At 45.1% G+C, this 27,367-nt stretch overlaps 1 protein-coding gene across 1 annotated transcript; it reads left to right on the forward strand.

Annotated features, from left to right (window-relative positions):
* Nucleotides 1–20,415: 20,415 nt before the first annotated feature.
* Nps (neuropeptide S) lies at nucleotides 20,416–24,677 on the forward strand. The gene is made up of 3 exons (XM_021188909.1): nucleotides 20,416–20,437; nucleotides 20,550–20,631; nucleotides 23,928–24,677. Exons 1-3 carry the CDS (start codon nucleotides 20,430–20,432, stop codon nucleotides 24,105–24,107), a joined length of 270 nt encoding a protein of 89 aa, XP_021044568.1. The 5' UTR covers nucleotides 20,416–20,429; the 3' UTR covers nucleotides 24,108–24,677.
* The last annotated feature ends 2,690 nt before the right edge of the window (nucleotides 24,678–27,367 follow it).

Consider the following 27,367-nt stretch of genomic DNA (forward strand, 5'->3'; position numbering starts at 1 on the left):
CTGCTTTCTGCATGAATGCCCTGCCTTCATCCCGAAGTGTCCCTATGAACAGGAGGGAAGGGGTTGACCTCCCTGCAGGTGCTCTGATTCTCAAAGCCTTCCAGAGCAGGCTGTATGTGCTATTCAAAGACAGGGCCGGGGCACACACTGGTCTTCCCAGTTGGTGACTGCCACACCGGGCAGCCTGGAACAGGTGGTGTGGGAGCAGAGAAGGCAGATTAAGAATTCTGCCCTGAGCAGACAACCAGGCCCCTCTCTCTGATGCTTTTCTCCAGAAATTTCCTCATTTTCATGTAATATGTTATTCTCCATCACACCTGTCTTTGAGGCAGCTCTCTGAAATCTAAATGTTCAGAAAGGAAGCAGAGGCATCTATGAATGAGACCATAGCATCAGTGAGCTTTCAGGAGTTAGAGATCAAGTTGGGAGGTGGAAGTGGGTCTGAGGAGCCAGGAGGCATTTCCTGAAACACATGTGAGTCCTTTGCAGGGGTGGTGGTACCCAGGTTGAACATTTGGACAAGTAGTCAGTGGACACCCTCTCAATGTGACTTCTTAGTTTCCAGTTTCTTTCACTGGCAAAGTCCACCTTAGTAGCTTTCATGATCTATTCTTCAACCCTATTGTAGACTGGCTGAGCCCTCCCCAAGAAAGCAATATGATTATCAGTAAGATACTGCCCACAAGCCTTGCCCTGTTGTAATCTAGAAGGCTGCAGAGGTCTGACACAGGGGCCTGCAGACCTTTGCAGGAGCAAAGAGTTGGCTCAAGTCCCTCTCAGGTAAGCTTAAAAGCAAATAGAGGCCTCATGACTGACCTCCAAGCAAATCTCTGGCAGGCCGGTCCTACTGAGATCTGAGACCTCGGCTGGACTGTGCAGCGTTTGTAGAATATGTGTGCTGAATGTGGAGCTGGTGGAAGCCAGGAAATAGAAGTTCTCCATCAAATCTCCTTGGACCACCGGGGTTCTTCTCAGCTTTGAGTCTTTGAAGTCAACTTGACCTTGAATAGGATCCCACTGTATTATTTCCAACAGTGAAGAGCCAGATTACATTTTTTCCCTTTCATCTGGGGGTGTGTCACAGCCATGGAAAGACAGTTTATAAAACTGAGCCTAGCTCTCCTCTCTTCAGTAAACGCAGTTCCCCCCACCCCTTTGTTCTGGACACATTGCTCTACAATCAGATTATAGATGCCAGTGAATGTTTAGTCCAGGATAGCTAGCATAGACAATTGGAATTGTCCAAGGGAGGGGACACAAATGGAAGGACATTTGGTGTTACTTTTTCTTACTCTGTCATTCCCAGGAGGAGGAGTTTGAGTGTCCCCTAAGAGGCAGTTAGGGCTGGAGAGATGTTCAGTGGTTTGGAACACTTTCTGCTCTTGCAGACTGCTGGAGTTAGGTGTCTGGTATTAATATCAGGTGGCTCACAGCTGTCTGTAACTCCAGCTCCAAGGGATCTGATTCTTTCTTCTGACTTCTGTGGAAACCCCACCACACACATGTGTATGTGAGCATGTGTGTGTGTGCATGCAGAGATACACACACAGAGAGACACACAGACACACAGACACACACTGCATCTCAGAGCAACAACAAAAAATATGAGGCCTGTCTGGAAACTTCGACAATGTCCTGGATTGCTTTCTAGTACTTCAAAAAACACAATGACCAAAAGAAACCTGGGGAAGGAAGGGCCTATCTGGTTTACAACTTTAATGGCACAGTACATCACCGAGAGAAGTCAGGGCAGGAACTCAAAACAGAAACTGAAGCAAAGAGCATGAGAAATGCTACCTACTGCCTTGCCTCTAATGGCTTTCTTAGTCTGCTTTCTTATAAAACTCAGGACCACCAGCCTGGGGGTAGCACTTCCAACAAAGATCGGGGCCTCTTATATCAATTGAGAAACTGCCTTACAGATTTGCTTACAGGCAAGTCTGAGAGAGAGAATTCCTCAAATGACATTTTTTTCTTTTCAGGTGACTCTAGCTTGTATCAAGTTGGCAAACACAAACCAGCTCCAATAGGGAAGTAAATCGAGTTTTTAGTTTCTAGGGGAAGGAAGGAATTATGGGTGAGCTCTTTACATCCCTCCTCTTCCTTCTCTCTGCCCACCCTGAGGCAGGAGGTAAGGCAGCTGTTCAGTAGAAAATTCCTAGATAGACAGAAAGGATACAAAAGCATAGATACTTTATTTCTGCTCAGTCCCTGAAGAACCTCTCCACTGACTTTGCACAGGAAAGTTGAGAACCATAGAACAGGAAGTATATCTTATTGTTTCTGTGTCCAGAAAGGGCCACAGCCAACTTCCCCAGGTTTCCAGCAGCCTTCCTGCTGCTTCAGAGAAAGAAATAGGTCTTAGTTACTTCTAAATTTCTATGACAAAGCACCATGACCAAGGCAATTTAGAAGAAGAAGAAGAGGAAGAAGAAGCATTTGATTGCTTTACAGTTCAAAGTGGTTAGAGTCCATGCTGGAGGAGCAAAGACATGGCAGCTGAATGTTCATATCTTTTTTTTTTTTTNTTTCGGTTTTTCGAGACAGGGTTTCTCTGTATAGTTCTGGCTGTCCTGGAACTCACTTTGTAGACCAGGCTGGGCTCAAACTCAGAAATACGCCTGCCTCTGCCTCCCAAGTGCTGGGATTAAAGGCATGCGCCACCACGCCTGGTTGAATGTTCATATCTTAATCCACATGTAGGAACTGGAGAAAAAAAAATGAACATCCTGAGAATAGAGTCTTTTGCAATCTCTAAGTCTGCCCCCAGGCACACACCTCCTCCAAGAAAGCCACACTTCTTAATCCTTCCCAAACAGTTCTGGGTGCTGAGGACTAAGTATTTAAACACATGAGCCTATAGGTGTGGAACATATCATTCAAATAACTACAAGGTAGAAAGCAGCTGAGAAGAGAGGTCATTGCCCTAGCTGGGACAGCCAAAGCAAAGAAAAGGAGACCTCTTCACAAAGTATAGGGCAAACAGGGCAGAATGGGGTTGGAATTGTCAGGACAGGAGAGCAGAGGGCAGTGCTGGGTCTACAGTGGACAGCTCTGCTCAAGAAAACACCAGCCCATAGTGGGAACCTCCTTAGAACCTGCTAGTGAAAGGTTAGATGCTTAAAGCAAACACCATGTGTTAGCTGTTCAGCACAGTAAGCAACCAGTCCAAGTGACTACAGTACCTACAGTCTCTGGCTTCTGAAGCCTGGAAGAGCTTTCTGGCATCTGCATCCAGCAGCCTGGATCCTAGGGATTAGATACTGAAGGTCTGGAAGAGTATCTCTTTACCTACCCATAATAATTATTCTAGAGAGCCAAGGGACCCAAGCCAGTTCACTGGAAACAGTATCTTACCCAGATGCCTCTTGGATGAAGTGGGAGGCAAACAGAGAAACACTCAAGGCTAGACTCGTCACCTAACACACATCTTATACAACATGCTTATATAACAATCACTCTATCCACTGGGCCATCTTTTTAGGCCCTCTTGCTCTTGCAGCATAAAGATAAAAGCTGGCTACAGCTGTCACAGAACCCCCTCTACTCCTGGAAGAGAACTGGATGGATCTGGCACCACAGGACCTCAGCTAGTCAAAGGAAAGGACAAGAATAAAGACAAGTAACTTATGACTTGTTCTTGCCGTCCTGAGTGGGATGCTCCCCTGAAGTGGCTCTGTATACAGCTGAATGGGATTTCCTGGCATGGCATCCCTGACCTCCAAATATTCCTCATCTCCACCCACAACCTGGGAGGTTTGGAATATTTCCTCCTGGCCAGCGTCTATCCTGTATTTCAAAAACTTCTCGGTCAAATGTTGTGCTTGGTGGTGGGGAAAAGTCAAGTACATCCCCAAAGCTCACTGGCCAGGCAGTCTAACCTAATCAGTGAGATTCAGGTATAGTGAGAGACCCTGTCTCAAAACTAGGGTGGGAAGAGATATAGAGGAAGATACTTCTGGCCTCTCTGTATACTTACAGCTGTATACAGACACAGGCATAAATGTGTATATATGAGCCGGGCAGTGGTGGCACACACCTTTAATCCCAGCACTTGGGAAGCAGAGACAGGCAGATTTCTGAGTTTGAGGCCAGCCTGGTCTACAGAGTGAGTTCAAGGACAGCCAGGGGTACACAGAGAAACCCTGTCTCAAAAAAACAAAACGAAAAAGAAAAGCATATCTATATATCTATATATCTATATATCACAATCTAAAAATATAACATATCCCACGACCAAACAATGTTTAGCATCAATTTTGAAATTGATCAGTAGTGTTATTTGTGGTGGTTGATGGTGGTATTGAGAGAGAGAGAGAGAGAGAGAGAGAGAGAGAGAGAGAGAGAGAGAGAGAGAGAGAGCGCCTGTGAATGCCAGCAAAAGCTATCTGATCTCTTGGAGCTGGGTTTGGAGGTGGTTGTGAGCTGCTCATTGTCGGTGTTCAGAACTAAACTTGGCCCCTCCCCACAAGAGCAATGAGTACTCTTAGGTGCAGAGCCAACTCTCCAACCCTAGAAGTGTTCGTTCTTATAGGAAATCTAAATATACTTAAGTTTTATAATAGCTTCAGTATTATACATCAACTAATTCAAAAGCACTTAAAAATTGCACAGCATAGTGGGAGTGTGATTTATGTAGGCATCTATCTTCACCTGCTCAGGGTCTGAAACGCTGAAGGCTCTATCTTTCAGGGATACTGACATGATTATTTTAGCTGGAGATCAGGATTGTTTGGAAGCCAAAGCAGAAGCTTCCAGTAGATAAAATTTCAAGTGCCTGGGATTTATTTATCCATGAATACAACCCCAATAAAAGATTATAACGTCTAAATGGGTACATAGCTCGAAAATAACCACAGCCCTAATAAAATTTAGATAGTAAAATATATGGACGAGGGAAAATTGTGAAGGAAGAGCCAAAGGCAAGGACACAGCCCTGACAAGAGATGGGATGTATGGGTGTGACTAAGGCCAGCAGGGGGGCTGCCTCCTCCACGGAAGGGTGGGTCTCAGAGCCCTGCTTCCCTCTCAGCAGTCCTTGCAAGCTGAGGCTTGTTTTCCTCAAAGCCTTTCAGCTGTGAGGCAGGAGCGGCTGATTGGACCTTAGAGGCCTATTAGGGACCATTCCCTACCCTGCCACCTGCTCCGAGATGGTCCTGGGGCTCCAGGTGGAAGCAGGAAGTAAGATAGGTCGGAGCCAAGCCGTAGGAGCTGGCAGCAACCTCCACAAGTTCTTGTCTTTCTTGTGTACAACTGTTTGGGGTCATGGTTGGACATCTGGAGGGTGACCTTGGACATGAGATCTGGGGTCCAGCTGTGCCTCTGGGTTCACATCCTTGAGTACTGAGCTGCTCAGGGTGCAGTGCTATACAGGTTGTTCTCTTTGCCTCTGTTACCTAGCAGCGCCTCTGAGAGGTAGATGGGAATGCTCAGTACCTTCCAGAAGGACCCTGTACCTGACTGGGATCACCCCTCAGCATCTCACAGAGCCCTGGAGAGCCCTTTCCATTGCCCAACCTTTGCCTTGCTCATCTCCACTAGATTTCCCCTGTGCCCCCACCATAACCCCAGACCAAGGGCTCAGCATCTTCCTTTGGCCATGATACCCCCACCTCTCTATCCATGTTGCAGTGCCCTTCCATCAAGCACATGGTTCCTCCTGGACCTACACATCAGGCGCAGGATGCTCTGATCATCTAGCAGTTCACCACAAGATGCTCTCCTGGTACTCAAAGCACCTCTCTAGATGCTTATTCAGTGTCAGTTCCCAGTGGCAGGAGTCAGTCACTTGTAGTACTCTAAGAGAGGGAGAGAAGAGGAGGCTGGAGACTGGCTCTGAGCTGAGTCATCATGTAGGCCAGACATTTGTTAACATAAACAGTCACATGCTAGGGAGTTGGAAATGGCCCCAGCCAACCACCAAGACAAAAATAAAGTCTTTCAAGGTTTTCAAGGAAAGGGGGTCTTGCATGGTAGAGAAGCAAGCTGAGTTAATGTGTGGCCTATGTGACAGTAGCCACTCTTCCTCTGGGTAGGTAAGTTGAGCCCAGTTAATGTGTGATCCAGGGAGGGAGATCTGTAGCCCTGACATTTTACTAAGAAGTTGAGCACTTTCCTATGGTGTTACTGGAGGGAATCTCAGTAATGGGGTGCAATGCCTTCACTCAAAACCAATGTGGGGGAAATCTTAACAGTTGTGCTGGGTGGAAGAACAGAGGCTCTTTCAGGAATAATTATGATTGAGAATGTTTTGAGGAGGGAGAAAGGAGGGTTACAAAATGTTGAACCCAATTGCCCTTCATGTACAAGATTTATTACCACTGTGGCATCAGGCAGGCAACACAGCACATCTGGAGTCCACAGGACAAGGCTTCCGCCCTTCCAGACAGTCAGGTATTTCCTCTTGAACATTTTAGTAAGCAGGCTTAGTTAAATATGTGACCTCTGCTATGTGGCAAAGGTAAGAGATTGGGGATTCAGACTACATGACAGAGGCCATGGTATCGACTAGGAGAAGAGGGACTTGGTTAATGTATGGCTAAAACCAAGCTGCCTCCGACCACAAGTGGTAAGGGGCTCTTGTGTTTTCTGCTCTGCAGCCCTATCTGCTTAGGGCATGACCATCTAATCTGGAAGACCTAGGTTTTCCAATGAAGCAGGGGATTTCCATGCTGAGTGATAAAGGAAGAGAGGCCCCAGGGTGTGGTCGGTGTTGAGGAGGTTCTCAGAGCAGATACAGGTGTTGACCATGTAGACAGAACAGAAGTGTGTGCTAAGGAGGTGGTCAGAGCAGAGGTAGGGGTGTGGGGCTGGAGGTGGTCAGGGTAGAGTTAGGGTTGAAAGGGTAGTCATAGCAGAAATGGGAAGTGAGGATGTGATCAGGGAAAAGATGGGGTTAAGAGGTGGTCGGGGCTCTGGTGGGGGTGGTAAGGAGGTGGTCAGAGCTGAGCTGAGTGTTGAGGAGGTGATCAGAGCAGACATGAGAGATGAAGATGTAGCCAAGGCAGAGATGGGGCAGTGAGGAGGTAGTCAGAGCCTAAGTGGGTGGTGAAGATGGTGGTCATGAGATCCAATGCGGTTGAGAGTCCCTGGAGGATCTGGAGCAGAGAAAAGGCAACATGGGGAGGGGCGACGATGGCCAGCTGTGGAGGCGACATTTTGAAGATGGCATATCTTTGAGTAACCACAGTGAGCTGATGAAAAAGTCAACCCTTTTCCATCATCTCATCTCGCCCACACAGCCTGATCTGTGAATGCGCTCGTTTGACTGTCGTTACCTCTGCCGCACCGGCCTGGCTCCGGCCCCCTCTTCTCAGTTGGATCACCACACTGAGGACCCTCTCTGCCCATTTGCTAAGCTGCCTATTTCCCCTGCTCTGATCATTTAAAAGCTACAACTCTGATGAAGTGCCTCCTCTGCTGTGATTCTCTGGTGGCAGAATGAAGTACAGGTGCCCAGTCCTGGTACACTGTGCCTATAAGATGGAAACCTGTTGTAACTCTCAAGCGGCACTAAAAGTAGCAGGATGGAGCCTCTTGTGGGGACTTCAAACGCCCTGGGGATCAGATTCCCTCTTTCTCTGAAGGCAGAGTGCTGGTAGGTGCTGTCCCATTCATGCCACCCTGACCTCTGAATTCCTTATCTCCTGCATCTCACCCTTTGTAGTATCTGCTTGGTGCCTCAGTCTTCAGCATAAAGTGGACCGGTATTGATTTGTTAACAAATCAATGCATAAAAGGAACTTTCAGCCGCTATTGTAGAATAGTCTAAAATATTCTAGAATATTTTAGAAAATGCTTATAAGTGAGTGTCCCATACTGAGCAGAGAAACGGTCTTCTCTTCCCACAGTGAGTCCTACCAAAGTTTACTTGCTTATCTATAAAGATCCAGATGCTGTTTTCCAGCTGTTTAAGGAGTTTTCTTCATAGCTCAACAAGGCTCTCAAAACAAGATTCTGTGAAACATCCTGTTTCATACTGAAATCTCGCCTTACAGAGCATATGCCTTCTTAGAAGGAAATTCGGAGTACCAGTCGAATAAAACTGGGGGTTAAACACAAGAGCATATGCAGATATTTCTAACTGTGAAGCTATGCCTCTGAGAAAATCTGATAGCATATTTTATCACTAATTATTTAATCAACATATAAGCCATTTGTCATGTGATACATCTTTCTGTATTATCTATCTCACAGTTAGTTCCACAAATAAGTAAGTATAAACAAGCACCAGTGAGTCCAAGACAAGATGAACAAAACAAAAAACAACACATTTTTTTTTTTGAATAATCAAGACAGAGAAGCATTCCCAGAACTCAGGGTAAATCTCTGTGAGTTCAAGCTTAGTCCATGTAACAGTCTCCAGGTCAGCCAGAGCTACATAGTGAGAACTTGTATTACAAAAGGAAGGAAGGAAGGAAGGAAGGAAGGAAGGAAGGAAGGAAGGAAGGGAGGGAGGGAAGGAGGGAGGGAGGGAGGACCTGTAAAATACATGTCTGCCTAGACTATTGGTCTCTTATGTCCAGAATATGGTTCTCGACTGGGAAAGGGGTATGTGTGTGGATTTTGCACCTGCTTCCCCCAGGGGACATTTGTCCATTTCTGGAAAGGATTACATTTGCCACTGCTGGTTTAGCAGTATCTAATAGGTAGGCCAGGCACACTGCTTAAAGGTTTAAAATTCACAGGTAGATTTCACAGTCACTTCCAGCCCACGGCGTTGAGCCCATGGCTTGGTACAAATTTTGCTGCTCTGAGTTTGGGCCCCAGAACCCATATTTAAAAGCCCAGCATGGTGGCACACACTTGCAATCATAGCACTGGAGAAGGAGAGACCGGTAGATATCTGGAGCTCACAGCCAGTTAGCTTGGTCCGATCTGTGGATTCCAGGTTAACGGAAGACCCTGTTTCAACAGGTGAGATAAGCAGCTGCTGGACCTAGAGGGATAGCTCAGCAGTTAAAAGGACTGGCTGATCTCCTAAAGAACTGGGATTCAGTTCCCAGCACCCATATGATATCTTACAACCACTGTAATGCTCTGACGCCCTCTACTGGCCTCTATGGGACTGCATGCAAGTGGGACATACATAGAGGAAGGAAAAACATTTATACACGAAGATGAAAAATAATTTTTTTTAAAAAAGGAAAGGAACGGAGAACACAGTTATGTATATAAAAAGATGAACAATTCCTGAGGTAGGACATTGGAGGTGACATCTGGCCTACACACACATACACAAACATACAGAGAGAGAGAGAGAGACAGACAGAGAGAGACAGAGACAGAGAGACAGAGACAGAGAGAGACAGAGAGCAACAGAGAGATGGAGAGACAGAGAGACAGACAGACAGACAGAGAGAGTCAGAGAGAGACAGACACACAGACACACACAGAGACAGAGACACACACAGAGAAAGAGACAGAGAGACAGACAGAGACAGAGAGAGTCAGAGAGAGACAGACAGACAGACACACACAGAGACAGAGATACACACAGAGAAAGAGACAGAGAGACAGACAGAGACAGAGAGAGTCAGAGAGAGACAGACACACAGACACACACAGAGACAGAGACACACACAGAGAAAGAGACAGAGAGACAGAGACAGAGAGAGTCAGAGAGAGACAGACAGACAGACACACACAGAGAAAGAGACAGAGAGACAGACAGAGAAAGAGAGAGTCAGACACACACACACACACACACACAGAGAGAGAGAGAGAGAGAGAGAGAGAGAGAGAGAGAATTAACATCCCTAGATGTTAATACTTCTCTGAGGTTGTTGAGCCATTATATAAAGCAAATAGTGAGAGTGCGTGGTTTTCACTTTTTATTTCTGCCACGACATGCCTCACCATCTCCTGGGCCCTGTCTCCATAGAACACTGATGCTGACTGCCAGCTCTTCAGCACCATGGCAAAGGATTGAGGAACAGCCATGAGCTAGAGCAATGACTGACTTCAATGAATCCACCTCAGCTTTTCCCAAGCCTCTTCCCACTCTACCATAAAGCACAGAGTACATACTCAAACACATTCTGTGTTTTAATTACACTTTTGGAGAATATAACATTTATGTGAGTTAAGGAGCAGTAAGATGAAATTGATTTTTCCATATACGCAGAAAGATGTGGGGCCTAATGTATATTATAATTAGAGCCACTGAGATTCATTGCAGAAAAAAAAAAAGAAAAGAAAAGCCAAGCCTTCAACTGGACCAAACTGTTAACCTTTCCTGGGTTTTGTTTTTAAAAATTTAACAAGGAATAATTTAAACTTTATTATAAGTCCTAGTTTTGGTAAGTTGCTAAAGCCAGTAGTAATAAACTTGATCTGGAAGGAGATTTCTTGGTGTTTTGACACAATGTCCTTGGGATTAAAAGGGCAACTGACCTCAGTGGCTCCCATCCACAGTTTTTCTAAACTGATGTCCTAAAACTTTTGATGGGAGAGGCAGACGTGTCTGGACATTCCAGAGCTGAGCAATGAGAAGCAAGCGTCGAAAGGCATTTGCTCTTTTCCTCTGCTTTGTCTTTAATATTGGGAAGAAGTGTCTGCGAAGGCCTCTTGTGACTCTCAGACAACTCTGCCATGACAGACAGGGCAGTGCTCTTTCAATGAGAAGGTTGGTAAGTTCCAGGGCTGAGCTGGCACTAGCCTTTGCTTTCTGTGCAGACAGCGTTCTTGGCACGTGGCACCTTCTCTGTCTGCCTGAGACACCACACCATGGAACCCATCATTCCAAAGAGACCCCAGGGGCCTGTGCCAGGCTTCTGACTCCCCTCCACTTCTCGCCCTCCTCTTGGATGTGCAATTGACATTTATATGCACTCAAGGTTCAACATTTCTTTTTCTGCCCTTTCCACACAAAACTGCTAAAAAGAAAATCTTACAGCGCAGGGCACTCTGCGGCTGAATTAGGATTTCTGATTCTTAGCCAAGATTGAGGAATGAGACTCTACTTCTCATTCATAGGAAGTTGACCTGTGGGAGAGTTCTGGGGTGCTGGGGTCCTTGGGTGCTTGGGTGCTGGGCTCTAGAACTCAAAGCCATGAGTATATCCTGAGCTATAGCTCAGCCATCTCTCAACAGCTGCCCAGCTGCAGCCTGTTTTTAATAAGCTTGGGATCCGAAAGCAAATCTTGCTTTTGAATCTGATCTGGGAATTCCCTGAGGACGGGATGGGACTGAGGGTGTCATAAGCAATTCCAAGTCACAGCTTCTAGCATGGGGCCCAGAGCAGAGTGGATGAACACAAAAATATGTTTTCAGGGAAGAAATGGCAAGCAGATTGCCTCCAACACTGCTGCTAACTTCCACTTTTGGTGTTGACAGTGGTCTTGGGTGTCAGCCCATGGCACCCTTCCTATCGGTCCCAGACATCGCACTGTGGGATCCAGGCATCTGAAATACCTTTCAAGGTAGAAAGGAAGAATCATTATCCCCAAGCCTTGAAGGACTCATTTAACATGCTTATTATACTATTATGTCTGAGCCTGTGTGTAATCCAGTCTTTGCTCAGTCACCAATGCAGACAGACTCATGGATGAGTCATGGTGACAGATGTCCTACTTTGCTTTCTGCTGCTTTTGGTCACTGACCAAAAGAGAGGGGAGGAGAAGGTTTGAGGAAAGCTGGGGCACAAACTCAAGCAGGAACCTTAAAGGGGGAACTAAACCATAGACCTGAGAGGCACACTGCATACTGCTTGCTCCCAGTCTCAAAACCAGCTCTCTTTCTTTCATAGCTCAGGCCCTTCTGACTAAGGATGACACCACCCATGGTGGATTGGGCTTTCTGACATCAACGATCAATTAAGAAAACACCCCGCAGACATGTCCACAGGGCAATCTGATAGAAGTATGTCCTCAGTTAAGGGTCCCTCTTCCTAGGTGTGTTGTGTTGGTAACCACGCTCACACAAAGGTTGTCTTTGGGGTTAGAGGATGGCCAATATATCAGGAGGAATTCCAGGCTGAGTTCAAGAAGGACCTTCAGGCAAAGCCTCATGTTGCCTTCTCCTCAAGTGAATATTGACTAGAGAGCCATCTGCTATATTTTTTGTATACCAAAACACTTCAAAGTTCTGGGACACAAAGTCCCAGGCAGTTGGACAGTTTAGTGGCATATTTCGGCTAGGCTGGCTGGAAGACCTTTGCTCCATGACTCACTCTCCCTTCTGCATTCTACAGGCCGTGGGGGCTGTTCCTTCTCATACACCAAACAACAGGCATGTCCCATGTCTGTTGCTGCCTTGTACATTGATATCTATAAGCAGGTGAGGGCAGGTGAAAGATAAGGCTAGAGCCTGTGATTGGGCAGTGGAAAAGGAAGGTGGACTGAGAGTTTTAGACACGGGTACAGAGAGACAGAGAGACAGAGAGGGAGACGGAGACAAGGAGACAAGATGGAACCTATAGGAAAGGAAGATGCACCAGATCCATGTGGCTTGAAATCGTCACAGGCAGCTATGAATATTATAGAAGAGCATAGAATAATATAGAGCAATTTGTCCAATCTAGGCGGGCAGTTTATATCAATATCAACTGAGTTTTGAGTTCTTTGTGTGGGCGTTTTGTGGGTTGAGAATTTACTGTAATAAATCTGACTGATAAATTACAAGCCTGTGGAGTCTTCTTTATACAGGACTCAGGGTTTTGAGCAAGTTCTGACAGACTAGTCACAGGAGACAGATGACTGGGAATGCCAGCAGGAAGGAAGTTGGGTGGATGGGGATAGCCATGGGGGAGGGGAGAACACCTTGGCCAGAGAGTAGCTAGTATTAGCAGGGATCGGTTTTTAGTAATTACAAGCTAGACTGCCTGATATCTAAGATCCATTGGCTGAAACAAGTAATATGGCTAACGCCACAGCTGAGAAGTAGGAAGTGCTCTGTGCATGGGTGTAGCAGACAGGAAGAAGGGAATGGCTATGTGTAAGAATCTGCCAATCAAACATGTTCCAGATCCACCCCATGAGCCCTCTTCCCTATAAGCATTACACACTAGTGTCCAAATGAATGAATAGACAATAGCCATGGGAATAAGCAGCAGGAAAAGATCTCACAAGGGCTTGAGGTTACAACTGTCTGTGATGAGCAACCTTGGTTTGGTTATAAGCACATGTGTAAGCTAGCAGCTCTGTTCTTTGGAGAGAGATAGATCATGGATCTTGGGACATCTCTAAGTCTCATGATAACTTTGGTTTCTCTCCCCAGGTCATGGTTCAAATGGGCATTGTCTTAGTCATGGTTTCTATTCCTGCACAAACATCATGACCAAGAAGTAAGTTGGGGAGGAAAGGGTTTATTCAGCTTACACTTCCATGTCGCTGCTCATCACCAAAGGAAGCCAGGACTGGAACTCAAGCACATCAGGAAGCAGGAGCTGATGCAGAGGCCATGGAAGGATGTTACTTACTGACTTGCTTCCCCTGGTTTGCTCAGCTTGCTTTCTTATGGAACCCAAAACTACCAGCCCAGGGATGGCACCACCCACAAAGGACCCTCCCCGATTCATCACTAATTGAGAAAATGCCCCACAGCTGGATCTCATGGAGGCACTTCCCCAACTGAAGCCTCCTTCTCTGTGATAACTCCAGCCTGTGTCAAGTTGACACACAAAACGAGCCAGTACAGACATAAATACAATAACTCGTGGGTAGTTTCAGGAGATTCAAGGGCTGGGATCCTACCTGTGGACTCTGCTTCCTGGATCTTATGAGTTGAACAACTCTGTTCCAACACAGCCCCCTACCATGATGTTCTGCCTCTCAACGGGCCCAGAAATAACGGAGTCAGCCACCAACCAAGGCTTGTGAAACTCTGAGTCAAAAGAAACTTCCTCCTTCAGATTGTTTTCTCTTAGGTGCTTACCACAGAGATGCTGAAGAAGACGAATACTGACCAGAAGCATCCAAGAGCTAAGAAAGGTGCGTAGCTATCAGTCACATCATGGTTATTTTATTATTACTAGATCATCATAGTCCTAGACTAGGGCTTTGGCTCAATTAGAAGAGTATTTAGCATGCACCCTGTGTTCTGTTCCAGCATCACATAAAATCAGGTATGGTGTTATATATTTGTAATACTAGTCCGTGAGAGAAAAAAGGCAAGAGGATTGGCTATATAGCAAGTTCAAGGCTAACCTAGGATAAATGAAACCCGGTCTTTAAATAAACCACATGAAGGAAGGAAGCTAAGAAGGAAGGGAGGGAGGAAGAGAGGGAGGGAGCAATTGAGAGAGAGGGGAGGGGAGATAAGGAAGAGGGGGAATGAGAAAGATGGACAAGAAAGGAGGGGAGAGAATGAGAAGTTAATGCCATCTACCTTTAGATCAAAATGGCAGTTCACAAGGGCCTTATGGAGAAACATGATGATTTCAAATTCTCTTGAAAGTTAAGTCTAACTGACAACTGACCTTAAGAGATGCCTGGTTGGTGATACCAAGTAGAGCTTTATTATTCTGAGTAGCAGAACTTTATTATTACTATGAATACACCCATAAGGGACCTAATAATATCCTTGAATGTATGAGAGTCCCACATAGGGAAATCTCTGGGATAAGGCAAGATGCTTAGGGGAAAGGGGGCACCATTTCAAAGTCATGCACAATACCATATGGTGGAGGATCAAGTTGACACCATCCACGTTGAAGCAAAAATTGTCTTGGGTAATGTCTTGTGTAATCTCTGAGGAAAAAGATGGAGGAAGAGAAATGGGGAGGGGGAGGGGAAGATTCTAGAATTACAGAGCCAGCCTGGCCTAGGCAAGTAGGGGGATAAGAGGTGACACAGACACCAATTGAACTGGGGGTGGGGGATGACATACGAAACTTTTCATTGGGAATGAACACATCTGATTTTAAATACTGAGATAATCCAACTTCAGTGTGTGTGTGTGTGTGTGTGTGTGTGTGTGTGTGTGTGTGTGCTGGGTAGTATGTGTTTGGACTTGATTTTCATAAGTACTAGCTATTCCAACCATGGTCAACATCCATGCATGGAAGAATAGACTGCCTGTGAAATTCCACAAAACTGGAGTGACAACTGGCCTCTCCTCCATTGGCTGGATGACCTTGGGCAAGCTGTTTAACATCTCTGAGACTGAGTTGCAGAAGACAGTGGACTGTTAACTGTGCCTTCGCAGAGCTGCTATGAAGGCATAGTGATCAGAGCCACACAAGGCAGGCAAGCTGCATACAGCCTGCAACAGCAAGCACGCAGGACAAAATGTTGACTGTTATTCTTACGTACTGAGTTTAGTGTGTGTTAGCCAAATGGTTTTAGGTAAAATCTCTAATTTGTATTAAGGAGAAAACTGCTTTACATAAGTGAAATGTCAAAGTAAAGTGAGGTTCAAGTATTTAAGCTCAAGAGTTATACAATATCATCTTATATCTCTCTCCATCAATCCACCTGCCAACCTCACTGTTTCCCTCCTCTTCTTTGTGCATCTGTCTCCATCTTTTCTCTTCTTTCTTCATTTCGTTTCATTGATTCATGTGTTTTCATCTCCATATATCTCCAATTACTTCTTTTTTTGTTGCACATCTGTCTACATTAAACCTTTCTATCTTTCTCTCTTCCCATTCCTCCATACCTATCTCCTGATTTTTCTCTCTTCTTCCCTTCCTCCTCTTTCTGTCCATCTTTTATTACTTTTCTCTTCCTTTTCATTTCTTGGTGTGGATTTCTGGTATGGGCTTTTTTATTTTAAATTAGCTCAGGAAATCTTTTTTCTACGCAGCAGTAAAGATGACCCCTGCCATCCTCAGGCATAACTAGTCTATAATGTTGTAAAATTGCAAACCTTTACTTTCATCACAGCTAACAGTATATTCTACTGAAAGAGTCAAATATCCAAGGAAGCACTTTATGATAATACCCATTCCTGTTCAGTTTCCACCTACAGAGCCATCACTTTCAACCGATTTAAGCTGATTATCTTTGTATTTATCTCTGAATAAAATAGTGTGGTTTGAATTTTTATTTTTCAAGATTATATCTTGAGTTCCCTTTTATAGAGAACCATAGATTTGTGTTCTCGCTAGAAGTAACTTTCTGTACAGTTGGGTTTCTTTTGGGTTTGAACCCCCCTTGGTAACTAAATCATTGTCATCACTGTACAGCATCCTCCAGCTGTGTCAAGTAGCTAGCTTACTATTTTCCCTGGAGCAACCCCCTCTTCTTGTTAGCTTTCTGTAGACTCATTACTAACTCAATCTCCAATTCTCCAGTGCTCCAACTCTCCTTCCAAGGCATTTAGTCATTCTCTAGCTTTTTATCTTCTCACAGAAGTCTCCTTTAGAGCCTTCTATCCCATCCCAATATTCATGTGGTCTTCTATCCCATCCCAATATTCATGAGGTCCTGCAGGTCTGGTGGCAGAACTGGGGACTACTCTTGATTGCCATCTGTGAATTTCCTTCATCTCCTGTGCTCATCTTGTGGCTGGATCCCTCATCTTTTCATCATTGCACTTTGGTGGAACATACCCAGAAGTAACTTTCTGAGGAAAGGTTTATAGAAGTATTGCTTTGTGACTGTATATATATACAAAAATATGTGGGTCTGTATTCAATCTCACTGCAGGGGTGTGTGAACTCTGCTCAGTGAGACAAAATGGGAGATGCTAGACTGCATTTTACACCACACGGCCATCAGGTGTCGGGTTTGTGGGAAGTATTCAGAGGGTGGGAGAATGCAGACAAGGATGGCCTCTGCCTGGATGAGAAATGCCACAGGCTAAGGCCAAAGAGTCAGGGGTTCCCAAGTTCCATGGCATCCAGTTGCTGCTGAAACCTCGTGGAGCAGGAGTGAAGAGGGCTCGTGGGCCTGCAATGAGGCTAGGGGTGGAGGTGGGGGTATGGGAAACTCCAGCTTAGCTCAGGAGGCAAGTGAATGTCCAGGAGCATGGAGGGCCCTTCTGCAGAAGACTCTGTATGATGAAGTCTCCCTCCGACCCTCCATGGAGGTTCTTAATGAGAGAGCCAGTCCTTGGTTCCAAACTGTTTATTGGTTGTTTATTGTAGAGAATAGGTGCATACAACTTCCTCGGGGTGGACCAGAGATTAAAGACCTTTTGCGGGAAGGAAAGTCTGGGAAGGGAAGCTTATTGTCTAAACCCTCAGGGCCCATCTAGATGCCTCATAGCATAGAGGACTCTGTTCTGTGCTGCGTGACCAGTGGTCACGTACCTTATGTGGAGAGTCATGTGTGAAACACAGAAACGGGAACAAGTGAAACTCCTACTGTCCTCGGGTGGGTGCTGGTTTCTGAACCCACTCAGCCTTACCAAGTTTCCTGGCACAGTCTACTACCCCACTATCATAGTCTTACAGTTAATGGAAAGAAAGAAATTCTGGCTAATTTTGAATCATTGGATTTTAATTCTAAATTGGAAATAACATTTGGAAATTCTTTCAGAATTTCGAAAGCATTGTTTCACTATCTCCTAAATCCTCTGTGTTCCTTCTTTTTCCTTCCTTCCTTCCTTCCTTCCTTCCTTCCTTCCTTCCTTCCTTCCTTCCTTCCTTCCTTTCTTTCTTTCTTTGTTTCTTTCTTTGTTTCTTTCTTTGTTTCTTTCTTTCATTTTCCAAGACAGGGTTTCTCTGTGTAGCTCTGGCTTTCCTGGAACTCACTCTGTATACCAGGCTGACCTCAAACTCAGAAATCTGCCTGTCTCTGCCTCCCAAGTGCTGGGATTAGAGGCGTGCGCCACCACTGCCCGGCCTCTGTGTTATTTCTGAGAAGTTCAAATGTATTTATGAATTGAGTCTATGTGGATAATCTAGAAGCTAATTGAACCCAACCTGCTGAAATGTATGGGGCTAAGCTTTGGGATAGGCTGTTTTAGTCATCCTGCGAGGCAATGATGGCACCTTTCCACCTGAAAATATTTGGGAGATATTCTTGGATATTTATCTATAGTTCTTTGCTTCCACATTCCTTCTGCTTTCTTTTCTATAATTTCTGTCATGTTTGTGTGGACTCTGCACTGCAAACTTTCTCCCTTGTCTTCTTAATCTAATGTCTGAGAGGTTTATTTAATGTTCTCTCTCAATATTTTGAGTTTTCTTTCATTTTCCTTTTCAGTGGATGATTTGTCACCTGCAGCTTTCCTTTTATATAGCTTCCTTTTCTTGTTTCATAGATCTAATATATCCTGTATTATTTCAGAGAATATTAAGTTGTTTTCTTTTTTAAAAAATTTCCCCTTTATATTTTTCATATTTCTTGTTCCTTTCATTTCTTTTTAATTTTCCATATTGCTATCTTCATCCTCTTTCTTCTGACTGGGGTACATCTCTGTACATGTTCTTTATTTATTGTACTTGTGTTTTGGTCATGTGTATCGATTTAAGATCAGGTACCAAAAATATTCACAAAAGGATTTTTTTTTTGTCACCAGAGTGGACAGCAAGGGAGGTTAGCACAGTGCAGCCAGCTGGGATGCTTTTGTTCAGAATCTCTGAAGTTCCTGGAGCTCCAGCCCTCTCCTTATGTCTTGAGCAGATGATGGAGAAAAGGGTCTTCTGCCACTTGTTTTGATGGTGAGGGACCATCTGGAAATGTGCAAGAGCTGAACTGTATCAGAGGCAGGGTCATGGGTTATGGCATTGAGTTGTGCCTTTGTTTATAGACTCCATGATGTCTAATCCTCTCCATTATTAAGAGACCTCTGTTTAGCCCTTCTTTAGAAGAAGCCTCTAGTCTCCTACCAAGTCCAAGAAGAAGGGAAGTGATGTGGCATTTAAATGAGCCTCAGCCTCACGTCTCCTGGCCTCCTGGTACTACCTTACTACATGTAAAGAGCACCCAGTCCTAAGCATAGCTGAGTCTGTCAGCAAGCACTTCCCAGATCTAGCAGTCTGTTGATCATCAGCTCATCAGTTAATGTTGTCTCTGGATAAGATCTTTCTTCTTATTCTCTCTCTGTCTCTGTCTCTCTGTCTCTCTGTCTCTCTGTGTCTCTGTCTGTGTGTATGTATTTGCATGCACATTAGCTATTCTTAAAGAGCAACCAAAAGAGAACCATATATTACCATCAATCCCTTGTGCCCACTTTGTCTCCCAGTATCTTCATGACATCCTCAAAAGAACTCCCAACAAAAGTGTTTGGAATACCTGCCCTAGGCTTCCAGCTTGGCACTAGTCCTGTGATCTGAGTTCCCTCAGGAGCTGTGTTTCCTCCTTGTCCTTGTGGTATGTAGACTGGGACAACATGATTGACAGTTGCCTGAAAGTCATACAGAGAGACATTTCCCAAGAGAAAGGACTGAATGCCATTGTGACAGGTAGCTAACTCCCAGATAACAGGGTATCTTTGCCCTCCAAAAGGTGAGTGTTTTCTTCCGTTGCTTGGTGTGTGTGTGTGTGTGTGTGTGTGTGTGTGTGTGTGTGTGTGTAAGTCAGAGGCTGATGTAACCTAGCTACTCTCTGCTTTATGTTTGAGACATCGTCTCTCATTGTCCATTGACTAGATTGGCTGACTGGTAAGCTCCAGGCTTCTGGTTGTCTCCAGTTCACCAGCCCTGGAGTCACACGCGTGAACCACTGCACCTGTGTTTTATGTGGTTGCATGGGTCCTCATGCTTGCATGGCAAGCACTTTGGCACCTGAGCCATCACAAAACAATGGTTTTTGATAGTAACGAAAAGCATTGGCACTATTTCAGAAACAGCAGCAAGAGCAGCAACATCCCTTTTGGCATTTTCTTCCATTCCAGTCATCAGCAATACCTGTCCCTGTCTAACACCCCCAAACCATCTTAACATCATGGCCCAGGGCTACGTAGGCTCTGTCCCTTGAAGAGGAAATGATGAATGTAGAGACACACAAACTCTGGACACAGGACTTGGAGAGTGTTGTCAGAAAGGGGCCAGAAACATTCCTTGACTGACTCAGGGACCAGTGACAACAGATTGCCATTTGTTTTGCTTTGACAGGTGTAGTCGTGAAGGACAGAGATTGAATGTAGAGGCCTGATCAGGCTGCATCATTTCTGTGATCACCCTTGGATCCCTCAGTGATTTCACTTGTATTAGTCTCTGACATTCAAAGAATACTGTCATCCTTCCTAAGTGTTTAAACTCCCAGCTAAGAACAATACTTTGAGTTCCTTTTGAGGGACCCATGCCACAGGGAAGCCGCGTGGAGGGCTAAGCCTTTGAAGGGCATCCTTAATGGCAAGCTTTGAGTGAAGTCAACCCCTGGAAACTCTGTGACAGCTTATATGTTACTGTCCTTTTCTTACTTAACAAGAACAAAAGGCCACAGCCAGGCCAACCAGTCACACAGGAGGGATCTCAATGACATTTTTACTTCTGAACTTTTCTAATATAAAAGGGCCACCCAAGCAGGCTCAGACAGCAAACGTGAGGGGATTAGCAATAAAAGCCCATCTGCGCAGATCTCGGAAAATCCAAGATGATTGGGTAAAGTAGTGCACATTTCTGCCAAGAGAAATGTTGAATTTTTGTATGTTCTTAATGCTCATATTTGCTTGTGTGAGATTCCACCCAAGGTTCTGTCTTTTCTTCTCTGCAGCTCGTTAAAACTCAACTTCGTTTTAGCTCTGTCGCTGTCTGTGATGCACATGCTTTGGTGTTATCCAGTCCTGTCTTCCAAGGTAAGGGCTTCACTGATATTTCTGATAGTTAGATAGATGATCAGGATGGTGGAGGGCCCAAGTTCAAAAGAATCTTGAGAAATATGTGACAGAAAAGGTAATTTACTTTATCTTTAGAGGAAGGTAAGTGTAAACAGACTTATGAGATTAGTAAAACAGAAATCTGTATGTGACTGTAGGTAATTCTGGAATATACTGATTCATTGTGAATTATTTAAGGGCTGTATCTTGCACAAGGAAATGGATGTTTCAATGTAAAATGTTCATATTTTGACCCAAGACAACTTATTTATTCCACACACTCACTCTTTATCATAGTAGATATTTTACATCAAAATTGTACCAAAAACCTGCACAGTGGCTATTTTTCAGAAGCAGAAAGTTTCTTAATTTTACAAAAATGTGGACTCTTTTCCAGATGAGGAATGTAGGCAACATGTTAGATTCCAATGAAATAGTCCCTAAAATATTTACTCCTGTATTTATTCAGGAGTATTGGTGGCAGTCCTAGCTATATTTCCAGAGCTGCTCAAGACATTCAGAAAAATGATTGCCTTTTTTGGGGGGTATTTATATTCCTCCTATGTCATCTGTCCTGGTTTTTATGTCATGATCTTTACAAACTTACTTTTGGCCATTGCTGACACTGTGAACTTTAACTTTACTTCACTAAACCTGTCACAATGTCATTACTGAGCTCACTGCAATTTAAGGACTAGTTTTAGGATGAAGGGTGGTCACAGAAATTCCAAGAGGCAACTCCTTCAAGCACTGTGTTCTAGTTATTTATATAATCAGTCTTCTCATTGATCTCTGCATCTGTCATTTTTGTATTTCCTGTTTACTTAAAATAGCTTCTCTCCCGCCTTTCCCTCCTATGAGCGCTCAACACTAATTTTCTCATTGATCCTTTAAGATGTGACATTGATCAAGTGTCTGACTCACGATCCATAAATGGGTATATCCTCTCAAGTGTCTTCCCGATTGCTTTCTATTGTTTGTCCCTAAAGGTTTGCTTGCCACACTTTTGAACAAGAGGCACTTGTCTGCCGCAGTTTTTAAATTAAGAATTCTTTCTTCTGAAGTAGGTGGAGACCTCCTGGGCCACAAGACAGTGTTCCTTCTTTCACTGTGTTGGCCTATTTCTGGCTTTGCTTTTCCTGTTTCAGACAGGTAATGCCATGAACGGTGTTCATGACAACCCGACTGTTCAGGGTGAGTGATGGTGCTGTCTCATCACAGAGGATTTCATCATTTTGTTCAGAGATTCATGATGCCCATTAGCTGGGCAGGTGCACAGTGGTATCCTCATGATGAGTTGGCACAGCTGCCTCCAGATCAGCCAAGTACACCGAGGTCTCTTTAGGGATGACTTAAGGGTCTCGTAACCGGAACTGGCACCTTTTGGGTTTCATAGAGGTGGCCACATGAGTGTTTCTGGAAACAGTCAGTTGTTTCCTTTCTGCAATGCTGCATAGGTCACTCTGGCTAGAGATTTAAAATGTGCAGCAATTGTCTATCATGTTAACACAGGGGAAAACAGTGGAATTAAACTCATACCTCTCGATTGTTTATTTTTTTTTTACCATAACCAATATTTATGAAACCATCTTTGACTATTCCCAGATCAAATAGAAAATACACACACACACACACACACACACACACACACACACACACACACGGAGAGACCGAGATGGAGTCAGGCAGACACAGTCAGTGATAGAGACACAAAGACAGTAACAGAGAGACACACAGAGAGAATACACATCTTCTTCCCCCCCAGGGACATTGTGAAGGTTTGCTTGGATGCTCTGAGAACTGGAGATCAGTCATTCACCCAGCCAGGGCAAAGAGTTCCAGAGAATCTGATGCTTTACAAGGTTTACCCCAACCCCCAAACACACTGAGTCAAGGCAAACTTGCCTCCTCCACCAAACAGCAAGAGGTGTAATTCTTACTTCATGCTATGTCTCTTCACTGTCAATAAAATGCTTAGGCTATTGTTCTACTGGAGCTGAGAAACCAGGTCTTGGAGTCAGACACTGGTGAAGAGCGCGTCATCGGCAAGCACGCGGGCCTCCTCACCTAGAGCTTGGGAGTCAGTAGTGTTAGCTTCGCACAGCTCTTTCCTTTGCAGGATAAAATAAAATTATCAGGGGGCACGGAGAGTGCATCACTCAGAGAAGGCTTTATTTACCAAGGTCCCTGCTTTGTCATGGGGCAGGATTTGGTTGGCACGATGCCAGTTATGAGGCTTCGTTTGAAACTGTGCGAGAGCTTTTGAGACCTGGCAAGGGTCAGCAGTTTCCCACCAGAGCCCTGGATCAAGGCTGCCTCTAGGACTTAGCAGCTGTGATCGGAGCGAGGCCTTGGCTCTGGCGCTTGGCTTCCTCATCTACACGGTGCGGGACTAAACTGCAGGTTCCTCTGGCCTGACTTGAGCTCTGGGGATCCGGATCCTTTTCTTTCACCACTTAGCACTCCAGCTCTGTGATGTGCTGTCCAGGCCTTGGGCAATGATGATAACTGGGAACCGCAGTCCAAAGCTGACAGAGTCAGGCTCTCGCACTGAATGACTCCACTCTCTAGAAACCTCGGTGGGCAGCCACGGAAGGAAGCTAAAGTGTCTCTGACAAACCCAGACTTGGGTCACCCTGGGTGGGGTTTGCCTGGGTGAATTTCTTTTAGATAATTTAATTTTTAAACTAGCTTATAAAGCAGCAGGTTTCCTTATGGCATGTTCGTAAATACTTAGGGCAAGAGAAACTTCGGAGACATGGTGTCACACACAGCCAAGGCTGGCCTAAAGCTCACTATCTTGCCGAAGATGACCTTACATTTCTTATTCTCCTGCCTCCACCTTCCAAGGGCTGAGATCTTTAGTATGTGCCACTCTATCCAGTTCATGTGTGGCTGGGAGGTTGAACCAAGGGCTTTAGGTAGGCTAGCCAGTACCCTACCAACTGAGCCACATCCCTAACCCCTAGGTGAATTTTCAGTAGCATCCCCAGGGCTAATCAGAGCCTTCAGATATTCCTTGTAAAATAACTAACAACGACATGATTACTGTGCAGAATACACAATGTAAATGCTGATCAGCGGAATACAAAGTGGAGAAGCCGGTGGTAGCCCTACACTAAGTAGATGTTGTGTTTCGGAGATGTTTCTCCCCATTAAGAGGATGAGACGGAGCGAGTGGATAGCCTTGAGATTTTTTGAAAATCATTGCTGTAGAAATAAACGTTTAACCCAGAAGCTGTCTCCTCTCCCTCTTTCCTCATCTAAATCACCAGGTGCCTGGGAAGCCTGATTACTTTCTCATCTTGCTGAGCAGCTGCCCGGCCAGGCTGGAGGGGAGCGATGGCCTAGCTGTTCTAAAGCCAATTTTGGAGAAGACGTCGATGAAAAGGTCCTTTCGCAACGGAGTCGGCTCAGGGGTGAAAAAAACTTCATTTCGAAGAGCAAAGCAATGAATAAGTGTGCAAAGGACTCTGGGAATTAATCTCAAGCTATGTAGAGTGTGACTGATGTGCTAAAAAAATGGTTGTATCTCACCATAAGATGTTGCTTCCCTCCTCATCCTCAGACATCCCCCTCCTCCTAACTGGCTCAGAGTAAATTAAGTTTGGGGGGAAAAATTGCGAACCTGTCTCAAACTTCCGCCTGTGAGTGAAAAAATTTTTTTCTGTGCTTAGCTAGAAACTTCCATGAATACGGAGGGATTCACTGGCTTTGATCTTGAGTCGGCCACAATGCGTGGGTGTTTTTTTACTGTGCTTTTTCTCCTGTGGTCTTCCTGGGCTGTACCACCAAGTGCAGTGACAGGTATATGCTATTTCTCCTTTAAAATGTGATTTCACCAAATGACTTAGCTGTGCGGTTTCTGTTTGTAAAAGAGTCTCGAGAAACTCCAGTAAGAAGATGAACGGTGCCGCTGGATCTATGGCTCAGCTAGTTGGTACCTGCAGCAAGGGCCCGCCCCCTCTGGGTCTGGTTTTCCCCTTTCCTTTTTCTGATTCCAAATATACTTAAATATGACTGATTGTTTTGCCTTGGAAATTTTGTTTTGTCTTGACTTTTAAAATCTTAAACCACGAAACACTGCCTGTCACAATGGTGACACCAGATGTCTGGCTGGTGCTTGTACGGTGGTCCGTACAAGTCCCCTCTCCCTGCTAGGCCAGGCCCAGCACCCTTACATTGACACTCTTGGTATTGGTACAAAAAAAAAAAAAAAGACAGTGTAGGACTTGGGGGGGGGTGGTGGCAGGGGTGGCAACTTTAAAAGTCAAAGAAGGACCCTGTCCTTGGTCACCAGCTTCTGATAGAAAATTCTTCAGGATTTGGAGCTCATGGTAAGCAGACTCTAGACTGGAAGAAGGTTCTAAGAATGGGCCTGAGAACACAAGGCTTTGCAAGGCCTTCTAGTGCTTTCCGCTGCCTGCTGTAAAAGCGAGGGGATCCCTGGCTAGTGTGTGCTCACTTTACTCTTGCTATCCAGATACACAGGAGATAGTTCAGAAGGAAGTCATGTAGCAATGTGTGCACCGGCTAAAGGGGCTTTAAGGTTCTAGGAGCCTCAAGGAGACACTTCCAGAAAGCCCAGAGGAGACATCTAAGCATGGAAGGTCTGTGCTGCTGTGGGAGGTCAACTGTCCCCTGCCTCCTTCCAGCAGTCATGTCCTTATAGACTCGATGGTGTGATGACTGTGGCCTCCCATGATGCCTATCTGCGCCCCCCGTACCCCCCCCCGCTTTGCACCACTCAATGACCTCCCCTCTCCAGTGTTTCCTGGGCCTTCACCTTTGTGTACCATTTGGAGGCAGGCATCCATTGTTAGTCTGCTCTGTAGAGCCAGTTGTGCAGGGTATTTTGTTTAATGGCTGTGCCAAGGCAGACTCAGGGAGGAGACAGCATCATACATACTACTATGATGCTGGGTGTGCTCTCCCTGGCTCCTTGGGTGGAAAAGGACATCTTCACCTTCCAGGCTGTGGTTTTGTTTATTACATATCACACATTATTTCAGGGGACAGATGGTGCCTCTGATAACTTGAAACATTTATTTTTTAGATTTATTTTTATTTATGTATAAGTGTCTGTGTCTGTCTGTGGGTAGTGCCTATGACTGGGGATGATTTCAGAGGCCAGAGAAAACATCAGATCTCTTGGAGCTGGAATTATAGACCTTTGTGAACTGATGTGGGTTCTGGGAACCGAAATCTGGTTCTCTGCAAGAACAGTAAGTTATCATCATTCTAGCTGAGATTTTGAAACATTCTTAAGAAATCTGCACACTGTCTAAGGGCACTTCCCTCGCTTTATTTCTGTCTCCCCAAATACACACACTTACACTTAGATACAAACACACATAGGCTGACAGACCTTATACACAAACATTTATACCACACACATATACAAACATCATATGCATGCACACAGACCCCATATACATGTACACACTGCACACATACCACATACCTATGCACATCTCACACATACCACACAGAGAGAAACATACTTAACATAAACATATGTGCATCACACACATACCCAACAGTCTTCATTAGGGGTTTTTATTGCTGTGATGAGACGCCATGACCACAGCAAGTCTTATATAGAAAAACATTTAATTGGGGCTGGGTTACAGTTTCAGAGGTTTAGCCCATTATCATCAAGGTGGAAGCATGGCAGCATGCAAACGGAAATAGTGCTGAAGAAGAAGATGAGAGTTCTACATCTTGATCCACAGGCAGCAGGAAGAAATTTGACTTGAGCCCACCCCATAGTCACACACCTCCTCCAACAAAGTAATACCTACTCCAAGGTCATACCTCTAACAGCACCACTCCCTGTGGACCTTTGGGAGCCATTTTTATTCAAACCAACACACCCACACATACAACACACCTGCTACACATAGCACACACACACACACACATGCAACACACACACACACACACACACACACGTAGTTGAAGTGAGGGCTATTTATTGTCAAAGGTACTTCTTGCTCTGGTCGTGACCTGTGATTATCCCCAGGACAAGGAAGGGCAGTACATAGGCTGATGGTGTGAGGAAACACAGAGCTAGCAAACACAAGATTGGTCACCTAGCTCTCCCCTTGCTGTCCATGACCCTGGAGCTCACCCGGACACAGCTCAAATGGTGCCCACAGTCTCCCCTGGCCTTCCTCTAGCCAGCAACTACGTGAGGCTGGCAGCAGCCATGGCTGGCTCGTCAGCCCTTGAGCTACCATTTCTGTTCTCAGGATACCTGGAATGGAGGCAGACGCTTTCCTGCAGGTGTTGAAAGGAGACATCAGCTTGAGGCATATGAGGACTTAGTGTGACCTTGGCATCATCTCCCCTATTCTCCATTTTTATCTGGTTCCTGGGAACCTGAATGGGCTGAAACCATTGAGATTTTTAAAAGATTTCTGAAACAATAACCAGCACCTTCAAAGTGGATGCAGCTTTTTCTTTCTTTCTTTTTTTTTTTTTTTTTTTAAAGGGAGACAATTGCTGTTCCCGGGTCTCACGTCAGTGGATACAGACGGCAGGAAGAAGTCTCGGTGTATCCAGGACTGACCACCTTTGCTCTCTGTTTTCTGCCACTGAGTCTGAGGAGACAGCTTTAGAAATCTAAGCCCTTGGTCCGTGTCAGCTATACTTTCAGAATGTCTGGACACAGCCAGGGATCTGCACTGGGTGACAGTCATAGGCTCCATAG

Source organism: Mus pahari, chromosome 1, assembly GCF_900095145.1.
Source record: "Mus pahari chromosome 1, PAHARI_EIJ_v1.1, whole genome shotgun sequence".
NCBI classification, from domain to species: Eukaryota; Metazoa; Chordata; class Mammalia; order Rodentia; family Muridae; genus Mus; species Mus pahari.

Excerpts from the sequence above, each read along its gene's own strand:
- Nps (XM_021188909.1), top strand. Across the intron at positions 20,632-23,927 it reads ATCCAGTCCTGTCTTCCAAG|GTGCCTGGGAAGCCTGATTA; the intron begins GTAAGGGCTTCA and ends CTAAATCACCAG.